General features: G+C 43.9%; 1 protein-coding gene across 1 annotated transcript; it reads left to right on the top strand.

Annotated features, from left to right (window-relative positions):
- The first annotated feature begins 452 nt into the window (after positions 1-452).
- LOC130387848 (putative nuclease HARBI1) lies at positions 453-1,991 on the top strand. Its single transcript, XM_056597141.1, has 2 exons — positions 453-1,622; positions 1,731-1,991. The coding sequence occupies exons 1-2, from the start codon at positions 730-732 to the stop codon at positions 1,879-1,881; spliced, it is 1,044 nt and encodes a 347-aa protein (XP_056453116.1). The 5' UTR covers positions 453-729; the 3' UTR covers positions 1,882-1,991.
- Positions 1,992-13,690: the final 11,699 nt, after the last annotated feature.

The raw sequence follows: 13,690 nt of genomic DNA on the forward strand, positions 1-13,690 counted from the left end.
AAAGTCACCCTAGACCCCTGAATCAAATTTGTCACCATCGTCCCCCGCAACCAACAGTGGTTTTCATGCAGGTATTCATTCCTGCCTTATTTGAATGGATTAGACTATATGGAAATAATACAATTCCAGGTCTTCTGGAAATGTTTTTGGTCGCTGTTTCATAATTCAGCTTAATATTTAATATATTGTTGCTTAAGGCAAACTCATTAACAAGAAAATGTCAAACTGGCACTGCGTGTTTGAAAGGTTGCTGACCCTGCTCTAGAGTGTCTGACCTGTTGTGGGATGCGCTCTCTCTTTATATACGGAGCAGGTGCGGCCTCTATGACGTATAACATGCTCTGATTGGCTATGGTTTTGAGCACCCGCCCCCTATTTCCTCGTATATGTGATGGTGCTGCCATCTTATGGCTATGCGGTTATTACAGCTTATACCACGGTCTGCGGGAATACTCGATTCTGATTGGATGCAGGGTGTGCATTAACTCCTGGGGCCGGTTTCACTAAAGTAGTTTAGACTGGTCTTTGGGGTAAGATGGGTCTTAAGTTCATTTATAGACCAGTCTTATGCAAGTAAGTCAGTTTCACAAAAGTTAAGACCAACTAATTTTAGACTTAAAAAGTTAGCCACCTCACCCCCAGACTAACACAGGTCTAAAGTGCTATGTAACCATGGTAACCAAAAGTCTGTTAAAGTCAACGTTACAGTGCTAAGAGAAAAAAAGAGAGATGGCACATAATTTGTGGTTTGCTGATGAAATTATGGCGAGAGCTGTTAGGCGAGAAAGAATATTCAGGGATCGCACTAACCCGCTGGAAATGTATAACCAAGATGAATTTATCAATCGGTTTCGTTTGCCCAAAGAAGCCATCCTTAGGCTGACCGATGACTTGTCAGACTCACTGGGGCCTACAACAGCAAGGAGTCACAGCATTCCAGCTCTGCTACAGGTTTGCACTGCAGTAAGATTTTATGCAACAGGCAGTTTTTTAAATACTGTTGGTGATACTCTGGGTTTAAGCAAAGCCTCTGTGTCCCGAGTGGTGCACAGGGTGTCAAGTACCCTCTCAGATAAGCTTCCAAAATTCCCAACACAACCTGCAGAGTTGAACAGCATTAAGAGGGGATTCTTCAATGTTGCAAGGTTCCCCAACGTAATAGGGGCCATTGACGGGACACATGTCCGAATCCAGGCACCATCGGACCATGAACATTTGTTTGTGAACAGGAAGGGATATCACAGCCTCAACATTCAAGCTGTTTGCGATTCAAACCTAAAGTTTCTTAATTGTTTGGCCCGCTGGCCTGGATCGTGTCATGATTCGAGAGTCCTACAAAATTCTCAGCTTTACCAGGCATTCGAGGATGGCATTATTGATGGAATCTTGTTGGGTGATTCTGGATACCCGCTGAAGCCATGGCTCCTTACTCCCTTCTTGAATCCTACCACACCAGCACAGAGGAATTACAATGCAGCTCACTGTTCTACTCGAAACACAGTTGAGAGGGCATTTGGGGTTCTCAAAAGGCGGTTCCACTGTCTCCATGGGGAACTGAGGATGATACCTCAGAGAGTGTGCAACATTGTCTGTTCGGCTGTTGTTCTACACAACATTGCAAGGTAGGCCTACCTAACCAAACATAAAATTTTCAGACACTGGACTTCCATAAACATATTTAACTAACCACACAAAAGCCAATCATTTTGGTTTGATTTGTCATTTATAAGGGATCTCAAGCTACCTGATCCTGAAGAAGAGGAGGGAGTTGATGAACACAATAGAGAAGAAGATAACAGAGAAGATGAAGAGAACCAGCAAGGAGCTGGTCGATTTGTTCGTCAAATGTATGTTGAGAGGATCTTCAATGCACGATACTGATATAACTAAAAACTTAATGAACAACACTTGAACCGTTTATGTCATTATTCAGTTGCTCGATTTCCTTTATTTCTTTCTGTTACAAATGTTATTAAATACAAGCACATAAAGAGTGCATAGTTGTTGTTTTTTTGTTCATTTTAGTTTTAAGGCAGTGAAGTGCAAAAAATAAATAAACAACAGTAACAACAGCATTTCATAAGTATTTGTTCAATAAATATCCGTATAAATATATTTTACATTGTATTCTGTGTATCTGTGTAATTCATAAATAGAAATAGAAAATCACTCCTCCAACCGCCTCAGCCTCTGCAATTGTCCATGGAGGTGTTCTTTTTGAAGCTGTAGGACTTCAACCTCCAGAAGTAGTTTTTTCTCTTCAAGCAGCAGATTCGAATACTGCTTTTCAAGGACCATGGACATGGTAGCCTTAATAGTTGATCTCGGATGCTGTTCCTCCTCCTCCTCCACCACCATGATCTCGCCAGGGGTCATGGATGCTAAAAAAAGGTATCAAACCAATGTTTTAATGAACAAGTAGAAATTGCAGGAAGGTTTTCCCATCTCACACAAACTACTTCTCGTCTTGCACTATGATCACTAGCGTCCCTCTGCACATTTATATCACTGTCAGTGACATATATGGCCAGAAAACGTTTGCCTGTAAATAATTTCTTAAACAGTTAATCAGTAATAGCTTACAAATATCACTTATTGTGGAGACCGTTTGCAGAGCTGCCAACTTTTCAAAAAACCTTGGAGTGAGATTTTGTCGCGGGTACCCCTGACAACGCAGGCTCAGATTTGAGAGAATTGTATTTAATTGGATGTTGAACCCATGTTGTACCTGCATTTTGGTGGTTTGTGGGTAGGCCCCAAGCCATTGATAGGGGCGGCTCACTGGAGATGGGCAATATTGGTTACATTATGTGACGCAAAGACATAGCTGAAGGTCCAAGGAGAAAAATCTCAAATAGTTTGGGAAATACCAGTGTCATTTGACCCATCTGTAACAAGGGTATAGGGGGCTTTTTTCATCTCCTTCACAAGCCCCTGTGTGAAATATGGCGCTATTGCTTCATTGGTAATGCAGGATGACTTTGTCCTAGCACACCTGTACTCCTGTGCTGTCTTCGAATCTCCGAAACATTCTTTTAGGAGAGGCCCTAGGTGGTCCGCAAAGGCTAGGGGGATGTTGTGAACTCCCAACCCAGCTGTCATTTTGACCTCAGCTCTTCTTGTCTGTAAGAAATTAAAAATGATTAGCCCTAACCCAAAAGACCATCATTTATTTCAAATCACCTGCAATAATTGGCCACAGGTAAAAAACACATTCAGCAACTAAGATCTCAAATTAAGAAAATTCTACTGTACTACACCACAAAACACAAATTAGTCAGAACTATCAACCATGACTTTACCGTGATCAACTATAACACACAACTCTTGACTGAACCTTGACCATTACACATATCATACCTTAGCATCTTGTGCAGACATGCCCCCAACAGAGGGAATGGGCATTGCATATTGTGATATTGTGGCTGAGGACTGGAGAGCCCGTTGCTTTTCTTGGTGGCTTTTGGTTTTTATGTGGCGCACTACATCTGTCACACCCTGATGGCAACAGGAGTTTTCAATTCGGGACACTGCACACCAGTAGTGTGTGATGAGGGTCCCTCTCGTAATAAATGGCCATGAAGAGGTCCACTCATTTTTGAAAATGGATCTATATGTTGATGCTCCAGCCAGAGCACGACTCTTCTGGCCCTGGTGTTGGATTGGGGGAGACCCTTCTGTCTGTCCCTCTGTGTCTTCTTCCATCTGCTCTGTTGGTCGTGCTATTTGTCCTGTCTGTTGCTCCTCTGCATGTGCTTCTATTTGTCCTGTCTGTGGCTCCTCTGCATGTGCTTCTATTTGTCCTGTCTGTGGCTCCTCTGCATGTGCTTCTATTTGTCCTGTTTGTGGCTCCTCTCTGCATGTGCTTCTATTTGTCCTGTCTGTTGCTCCTCTGCATGTTTGTCAGTCTGTCCTGGCTGTAGCTCTAGCTGACCTGTCTCCTGCTCCCTCTGTCCCGTGTGTTGCTCCTCTGTCTGTTGTCCTGTCAGTGGTTCTGGCTGTTCTGGCTGTTCTGTCAATGTGTTTCTCTGTCTTTTTTCACTTGGCTGCTTCTTTAAATAAAATAAAAGGTTTCGCTTTTGTCCTGTCAAAGGTCTCTTACGGGACATCTTTGAAACCTTAAAGAATTAAAATGGCGATCATGTTGGTTTAATAACTCTACTCTCAGTTATAAGAACATGCCTACTTCTATTGCACACATTTCTTGTAGCCTATTATTTATGTTAAGGTCACCACACTAAATCAAGTCCACAGACACGCACACACACAAACAAATAATTTCAAGATTTAAAGTTTAAGAGAGTGAGTTCTCAATTGAAATGCATTTCATTGTAACATACCTTGTAAGTAACGTCTCAGATGAGAGTTTACATTCCCATCTGACTTCTCGAGGTAGTTTTTCCCGCCGTCTCACTATTCTTCTGTCGCTAACTTCGGATGCAGGTTCAGTGGCGCTCAACAGCGCCATCTACCGTCGGGTAGTTTGGAAAGGAACGAACGCGTCTTTTTTTTTTTTTGCCGTGAGAAATTGGATGTGTGGCGTGTGTGCGTGTGTAAACAGGCAAAAGAGTGTGTCACACGGTGAAACCGTGAGAGTTGGCAGCTCTGCGTTTGTAATGAACCGAAGTTTGTTTACTTTGATGAATATGCTAATCTGTCTCTATGGAGACTCCCCTATAAGCTAGCGTTCAGCTAACGTAGTTTCTATCACACAGTTAAACATGTAGCCTAATGTTAAGTGATGTTTTTAGATCGTTGTTATGCGATAAGATTACTAAAATGTATTCTTTACGTCTGCTCAGTTTTACAGTGTACTGAGTAAAGGTTTGAAAAGAACTTCAAGCTTCAAACTTTCTCTTGGGGAAACTGTTAACTATCTGCCGAGCCAATGTATCTAACGGTGTGACGGTGCAACAGAGTGACAACGCCACAAACACACACACACACACACACACACACACACACACACACACACACACACACACACACACACACACACACACACACACACACACACAGAGAAGTGGGGGCAGAACTGTCAGATAATACCAGGCTTACCTGTGTTTACATCTTCGTGGTCTACGGTCTCTTCGTGTGGCGTTTGCTGTTCCGATCGACCCGTCAGGGCAGGCAACAGGTTACGGGGGGATGAGGTGATCTCGCCGTCAGTAGAGTTGCAAACGCTAGGTCTGAGGACGCCGCTAACCCCACTTTCCCTGCCGCCTTGGATCCCCCAGAACATGGGCGACTCCTCTCCATAAATCTCAATTACCATTTCGGTAGTGACTTTAAGTTTCGGGAAACTTCCTCCTCCCGTTGGCGGATTTTTACGTTTAAAAATCTCCTTCTTTGCCTCTTGGACCATATTTTTGAAACGCTTCTGCACCGCACCGACATCTCTGGTAACAGCTGGATTTACGCTGTTTACAGATGTGGCTATTTTTTTCCAAATCTCATTTTTTTTCCGGTTACTACATTCCTCCGAGAATTTCCCTAGCAGGGTGTCTTTGTACGAGTTGAACTCGTCCAAAAGGCATACATTTTCGGAATGGGTGAAAGGTGCAGGGCCCCGTTTCCCGATAACGATGGATCCACGCTCGTACGATCATTCTCACGATGGATCTTGCGATCCATCGTCAATTTCTTTGGAGCGTTTCCCGAAACTCCTCTTAACGTGAACGCGCATTCGCTGCACTCACGACGTCGTAGGATTGTAACTGTCTACTGACACGGTGCTGAAATGGGCTCCGTAGGAGGGGGAGACGCAGGAATGTCGCAGGAAAATTGTGTTAAAAAGGGTTAAAATAAATCCCCATCAAGGACAACAGCAGAGTAGCCTCCGAAAAAAATAGACTGCAATTAGATGAATGCTATAGCAAGACATTAAAACACAATTGATTGGGCTTAAACCGACATATATATCAGTCCTAATCCTGAATGCACTGTGCGTTTCACGGCATTTTCCCCCCTGAAATAATTCCATATGACAAAAAATTAAAAATTGCTTGTGTGACAACTACATTTATCTTAATGGGCTGATTTCTGAAACATGCTTTGCGCAGCAAAGAGAGCCGACTTAATCTGATTCCGCATAAGGGTTTCCTTGATTGATAATTTGATTGGCTATAAAAGCCCCTCCGGAAATAGGGTAAGGTATGTATTGATGAGGAATACAACGAAGCCCACCGTCTGGCCCGGTGCATCGTTGAGCGCACGATCGGGAGGTGGAAGTTGCGCTATATTAGATGCCTTCACAAGTCAGGCGGAGGGCTCCAGTTTTCGCCGGCCAAGTCATGCGCCGTGATATGTGTGACGGCTATGTTGCACAACATTGCAGCTAAGGCTGGGGTGGCATTGCTTGAACCGGAGGACGCTGAGGACGATGACGACGAGGAAGATCGGTGTGAGGACGGCCTCCCTCATAACTACGCGGCTGGTTTTCATGCGCGTCGAAGAGTGATTGAGACTTTTTTTTAACCCCCTCCACCCTCCCACATGTCACTAAACATTCCCGTCAACGTGACCAATCCCCACCATATCCCAGCCTTTTGCCTGCTCCTTTGCTTGTTTTTTATAATTTATTTTATTTCTTTATTTTATTTTTTTTAATTTAATTTAATTTTTTACATTATTTTATGCTACGTTTTATGAGTAGCCTATGTCAGTCTGCACAAATCCCCCCACTTTCTCTCACACATTTTGAGTGCCCTGCCTGCGCAAACATTTTCTGGACTGTCCCGTTTTATTTTGGCCATTTTAACATCTTTATTAATAAATAAATTAATAATCTTTATTAATTACCAAACTAAGAACATAAAGGCGCAATGCGTTTTAATAAAACGCATCCAATAGACGGAATGTCCGATGGTGTCGCCACTGAGGCTATAGCTGACGATGCTCTTAGCGTCCTACGAGCACCCCTGGAGTACTCGTTAGCTACGAGCGTTTTCAAGACGTTCGTTCCCCACGATGCTTTCGGGAAACGCGGTGAAAACTCTACGATGCCCTTACGACGCACTTCACGATCCACTTAGGCTAACGATGCTTTCGGGAAACGGGGCCCAGAACGGTTCGACTCGACTCGGTCCGCCATCTTTTTTGTTTTGAAAAGAGTCTTAAATTACCCACAATTACCCACAATTCTTTGCACTTAGTACAACTTAGCATAGTCGGTGTCTTAACTGTATAGTGCAACAGTATTATTTAGACGTCTATGTCAAGTCCGACTATATCCTACAGATAGACTATAGTCACAGTCTATCTTTGTGAAACCGGCCCCTGATATACGGACACCTGGACAAGTAGTTCCGTCAAATTGTCTTTTTACCGTTCTCAATTAATGCGCTAGCTGGCGTATCGTCTCTAAAATAGTAGTAACCATAGCAACGGGAAACAAAACAAAGCTCAGCGGACTATAATACCTCCCGCTACCTCCCGTTCTAAAGTCGTAGCTATGGTCCGTCCTAATCACTGGAGGAGTGAACAATGTTTCCGTTGCATGAGAACCCAACGGGCGTGTAATGGTGGTTCCGGGTATTAGTCGGACCCTCAGGCGTAACCAGGGAAACAAATGTATGTATTGTGGAAAACGTTATATTCAGATTGTAAAACGCATGAAAATATAAATTAATGGTCTTAATTTGGTCACCGTTGGTAAGTGACCGTGGTATAAGCGGGATAATGCCCTTCGAGGTGTCCATTATCAGGAATTAATGGACTTCGCGGAGGCAACCGTCCTCTGCTTCGCGTCGGATGGTTCACGCCTCGTAATAATGGACACCTCGTCGGGCATTATCCCTTACTTATATGCTTGGTCCTACTCCCTTGTGGCTATGTGTAGATATTATAGTTTATATGCTGATTTGCGTCATCATAACACCTATCTAGATATCCCAGTGTTTCCCCTATATGCAGCTGAAAAAAATGATAATATAATAATAATAATAATAATAATAATAATAACAATAATAATTTCTGCCAAGGGCTCGAGACTGCGACCAAATCGTCGCACTTTGCGACCAAAATCTGGGAGTGTGCGACTGAAGTTTTCATCTGGTCGCCCATGTGTGACCAGTAAATTCTTCCTTTTTGTTATTTTTATTTTTACACTTTGAACGGGGAAGGGGCGCGTCAACGAATACGGAATCTGTAGCAGCCCAATGTGTGTGAGAATGTTAGGGAATGGCCACTTATAGTGGCTAATGTGTGGAGGGGGAGGGTCCTAGAGATTAAATATCGAGCGTGCGTAAACGTCTCTGTGACGTTTAGGGCACACTTAGGGCATATTTTGTGGCCCCCTACTTGACATCAAAGGTTAGTCAATTTCTTTTTTCTTTTTTTTGCTGAGTAGCTGCGCTTTCCCGGGGCCGGGGGCCTCATTTATAAAGCTTGCTGCGCACAAAAACCTTGCATAAGACGGAGGTGAAATGTACGTAGGCAAATGGTATGGCTTCTCCCAAGTGTGTGTGCGCTGGAGATACGCCCTTCTCTCCTGTGACTCCTCTGATGTATTTCGAGCTTACTGAAGCATCTGAAACTAACCGCGCTTAGCAACCGAGTTCCTCAAGTTGTGGAGCTTCATATCCCTGAGCATGAAATGTGTGTCAGTTTTTCTCACTGCAAATGTTGGTAGGCTATTTATAGAAAATGTCTATGTTTTGACATGTTTGATTGCATTTTATAACTGCATGGGCCTGGATACGTCGGTAGGTGTGTGTGTGTGTGTGTGTGTGTGTGTGTGTGTGTGTGTGTGTGTGTGTGTGTGTGTGTGTGTGTGTGTGTGTCCAGTGGGAGAGGAAATATTGACGATGTGTCGAGTGTTTTGTATCAAGTTGAGGCCGACACATATTGATTGAAATTTATATATCATGAGATAAAATCATGTAATACATTTAGGAAATTATTACATGCATCTCTTCTCAAAAATATTCTACCCTAAGCCGTTCATGGAAGTTTAAACTACTTAGTTTCTCTGCCGCAATCATCTGCGCGTCTAGGGCTTTTTTCATTTTTTTTCTTCCCGTGTTAAAATGATGAACAGATGAAGAGCAGCAGTGATCAGGAGGAGTAGGCAAGAAAAGCCATCTGTTCAGAAGGACAGTTCATGTTCTGAAGAAGGTTCATGTTTTAAAGAGCCGTTCATGTTCAAAAGAGCCATTCATGTTCAAAAAAGCATTCATGTTGCAGAACTGTTAATAGTAAAGCTTGAGAAGACTGGATATTTGTACTTTTTTGTGTAATACTTGATGCGGCCCAGCCTCACCCAGACACTACCTCCAGCGGCCCCCAGGTAAATTGAGTTTGAGACCCCTGGTCAATGGAGAAGCGAGCAGGCAGAGAGGAAGCGGCACACCAAGCGGGTGCGCTCCCGTGAAACTGTCGATTCCGTGCTCGTCCAACGCATGCGCACACACATGGAAACAGTTGGTTTAGATCATGAGAATCACAATAAAATGTGAAACTGAATTTGAAACCGCAAATTGTAATTTCTGCATCTATTATCAAAATATTTATTAGTAATACAGTGAAAAACATGAGAAAATCACATTCGCATGTTGATTTACGGTGTGTGCCCCTAAAAATTCTAGTTGTGCCCCTATGTTTTGGGGCCACCGCGTGCTCCTGTGAAGAAAGTTAGGCTGGAGCCCTGTTAAGTTCAAAGTACATTTGCACAATGATCTGGTCTCAGCTGATACATTGACTCTGTTGGTTGTTATATCATATTTGGAAACTCAATCTGTACATTTTCCCCAAAACATCTCACCAGAAGTAACCATTTAAAGAGTTATATTTTTTTAAAAATCTTCCAGGGGTGCATGCCCCCAGACCCCCCCAGCGTTGCTAGCTTACCAACTCACAGAACCACGGCTACAAAAAGATCTAGGGGAAACACTGTATCCCGTTGAAAAAAGTGGCTTTTTCCAGCTGGAGTAGTCATTAAGAATGTCTAGACTGTATTCCTGATTAATTTAATGTTATCTTCTTTAAAAAGATAGATTCACTTATCTTAAGGACATTTCTAAGTGACCCCAATCATGTTACAGTCTACGGGAAAAGTCGAAAAAGCATGATATCACCCCTTTAAGGCCCTTAACCAGGGTTTATTGTTGGAAAACACACACACACACACACTGGCAGATCCGTCAATTCTACCACCACCTAAAAGGAGGTGCTAGTGAAACCTGTATCCAGTAACGGTTGTAACAGGTTGGTGAGGAGATTCGCTCAGCCCCTAACTACCTTGTATCAGACGCCTATCCCACTTACTTCGGTGCCCCACCCCTGGGCATAACCCGTAGCCAGGAATGTGGCATACCGATCACGTCTAAACAACATGATAAATCTTTAGTGAATAATAGATATAAAAGAAAAAGATAGATATATGATGATACTAAAACAAGAAACACTTTATAATGAATGATACATATTAAAGAAAGAGATATATTTATGATGATATTAAAACAAAGAAACACTTTATAATGAATGATAGATATTAAAGAAAGAGATATATTTATGATATTAAAACAAATAAACACGTTATAATGAATGATAGATATTAAAGAAAGAGATAGATTCATGATGATACTAAAACAAAGAAACAAAGAAAATGATTGTTATATGATGATACTAAAACATGATATAGGATTTTATGATGTTTAACTGATACATGAATAAACCTGATACATGAGTGACCCTGCGTTCACACCAAAAGATGCAAAAAGTTGACGCGCGTCGTGATCCCATTCAAAGTGAATGTAGAGACGCGTTGCTGCTTTGCTGCCGCAGCATTTGCTGCCAAGAAAACGGGCAGCAAAACTTGATTTGCGGCGCGTCAAAATCTGATTTGCGGCGCGGCATGCCCGTGCCCGCTGCCGGGCACGGGCGAAGGGCGCGTTCACGTATTTTGCGGCGCGTCAAATGCTGCTCGAGTTGAAATATTTCAACTTTTGACGCGCCGCAAACCTTTGACGCGCCGCAAAACTTGATTTGACGCGCCGCAAAACTCAGGCGTCAACGCGTTCGGGCAGCAAATGCATCTTTTGGTGTGAACGCAGGGTAACACTGACATAAGTAAATCCATGCCTCCTTAACATCCTTCAGCCCCCGCTGGTAAAACGCCCTCCTTTCCCTAGGCCTTGGTAATTCTCCAACAGCCCCTGCCTCCCCCGCCCTTATCCTCCCACAGACCTCTCCACCTCCTCCATGTCTCCTGGACTCCAAGAAATCTACCTTACTTGACACCCCCTCCTTGATTTCGATAGAGTCCCTTGGAGACAACACATACATTACACATCCATAGGTCTCCGAAGCTAATCCGGGGCAGGACGACTTGACGGGAAGTGAGGGGGGACAGTCGGGCGGGGATGGGGACAATCTACCGGCCATCGTGGTTCCTAGTCTTCCCTAATATTTTATAGCTTTGAGTTGGCTCACACCTTGTACCCCCTTCTTCTTTAACAGAACGGTCTTCGATCTATTATCTGCTTCAGGCCTTCACTGCGCTGCCCTCTACGGCCAGCGTTGTACTGTCCACATTTTACACATACCTGCATAACTTCGCGGACCCTTTTCTCTTTGATACATATGAATGAATGAATACTTTATTCCGGACTCGAAGTTCCATTTACAAGACAAGAATACAAATTACATGACAATACAAATACGAGGTCACACAGATTAAAAAACATATAAGCATCGATTCCAATGTTTCCACAACCCAGAGGAGTACCTTGTATCACTCTGTTTACATAGGTTGTGAATCTCCAACTCCCTCCGCGTCAATCCGTAAATTCTACCACCACCTAAAAGGAGGTGCTAGTGAAACCTGTATCTAGTAACGGTTGTAACAGGTTGGTGAGGAGATTCGCTCAGCCCCTAACTACCTTGTATCAGACGCCTATCCCACTTAATTCTCCAACAGCCCCTGCCTCCCCCGCCCTTATCCTCCCACAGACCTCTCCACCTCCTCCCTGTCTCCTGGACTCCAAGAAATCTACCTTACTTGACAACACACACCTCACACACACACACACACACACACACACACACACACACACACACACACACACACACACACACACACACACACACTTTAGACCCTTGCCTCCCCAGCTGCCCCCCTAACTGTTGTGTCCTTAAAACTGTAGCCTACTTGTAAAAAACCAACCCAGTCGCCAAGAAAAAACGTTGACGGTGTACGTTTCCATGAACACTGGATACGTAGCATTTCAACGTAAAATAGCGTGTTATACCTACAGTATACACGCGTGCCGCTGTGGAGGCGGGTTTCGGGGTTTGGGTTTCACGGGTTTCGCGGCAAATTGTGGACACGATTGTTGAGGGGGGGGGGGGAGGTAGACTGTTGTTGACAGGGGAGGGGGGGGGGGGGAGACACGTTTGTTGAGGGGGGAGGGGGACACGTTTGTAGGGGGGGGGGAACACGTTAGTTGAGGGGGGGGAGACACGTTTGTTGAGGGGGGGGGGACACGTTTGTAGGGGGGGGAACACGTTTGTTGAGGGGGGGGGGACACGTTTGTTGAGGGGGGGACACGCTCGACAACGAGAGTTGGTTTTTATTGAACACTCGACAACGAGAGTTGGTTTTTATTGAACGAGACTTCAACACGGAACAGCTGCCAGAAACGATGGTCACGTCACTCTCGGTGACGGTGTCGACAACAATGAACACACGAACAATGAACATGTTAATAGAACAACACACAACCACATAACATCCCGAACCCATTAACCCCACTTAACCCTAACAACAAAACAAGTTAACAAAAGCCCCTTTTGTCAACTGACAACCCCAATTCCCAGAATCCCCCGCAGCACCGGAACACGGCGTCCACACCCGTGGTCGAAAGTTTTCTTCTCCATTCGAAATGAATGGGGGAATAGCACCAACAGGGGGCCATACGTTCTCCTAGCATTTGGTGAAATTGTTACGTAGCCTATATTAATCTTTATTATCTGAATGGGAAATGCAATATTTTAGGACAGATACACCATTAAACGCGTTTCTAATGACATTTCTAGCGAGAAATTGACATTTTCCTTACATAATCTTCAGTCAGTGAATGTGTATGATCTTTATTAATCTTTATTATCTGAATGGGAAATGCAATATTTTAGGACCGATTAAAGGGACTCTTACCTTTGTTGCATTTTTACACTTTTTTTGGATAAGGTTAAATTGGTATTAATAAGGTAATAACACTCTAATATGCAAGACAGACCCACCAGGAGTAAAAACAAACATTTATTTTACTCTCATAATATTTAGTGAAAACTTCAACCAATAAAATTCTTCGGACCGAATGACCTTATTGGCCGACAGACCTGTCTGTTTGCTGCATGGATATATAAGGTTTTCCGTCTGCTTCTTGTGGCGCATTCGGGCCCGCGTCATCAAGGCGCGTCCTCAACTAGAGGGTTTGTTTTGATTCCACGGCAGACAGTAGCGAGTAGCGACCGTAGCGACTGACGATGGCAGACCAAAGTGGTCCACGGCGTACTGAAACTGCACCATTCAGTCCGATTAGGGGACTCATCTCGGACTCAGACTCACAGAGTTACCCTCCTCTGGAGCCTCAGGAATACCTCCAGACTGTTGGCCACCAACTGCACCATTCAGTCCGACAAGGGGACCCGATTCGGCCTCAGAAGCCAAGTGGTCCCGCTCCCCTGG

This window comes from Gadus chalcogrammus, chromosome 8 (assembly GCF_026213295.1).
Source record: "Gadus chalcogrammus isolate NIFS_2021 chromosome 8, NIFS_Gcha_1.0, whole genome shotgun sequence".
In the NCBI taxonomy this organism is placed as follows: domain Eukaryota; kingdom Metazoa; phylum Chordata; class Actinopteri; order Gadiformes; family Gadidae; genus Gadus; species Gadus chalcogrammus.

What these genes read in the sequence shown, in the direction of transcription:
- LOC130387848 (XM_056597141.1), top strand. Translation starts at nt 730, where the DNA reads ATGGCACATAATTTGTGGTTTGCTGATGAAATTATGGCGAGAGCTGTT. An exon ending in GTTCTACACAACATTGCAAG is followed by an intron (nt 1,623 to 1,730) that starts GTAGGCCTACCT and finishes GTCATTTATAAG; the next exon opens with GGATCTCAAGCTACCTGATC.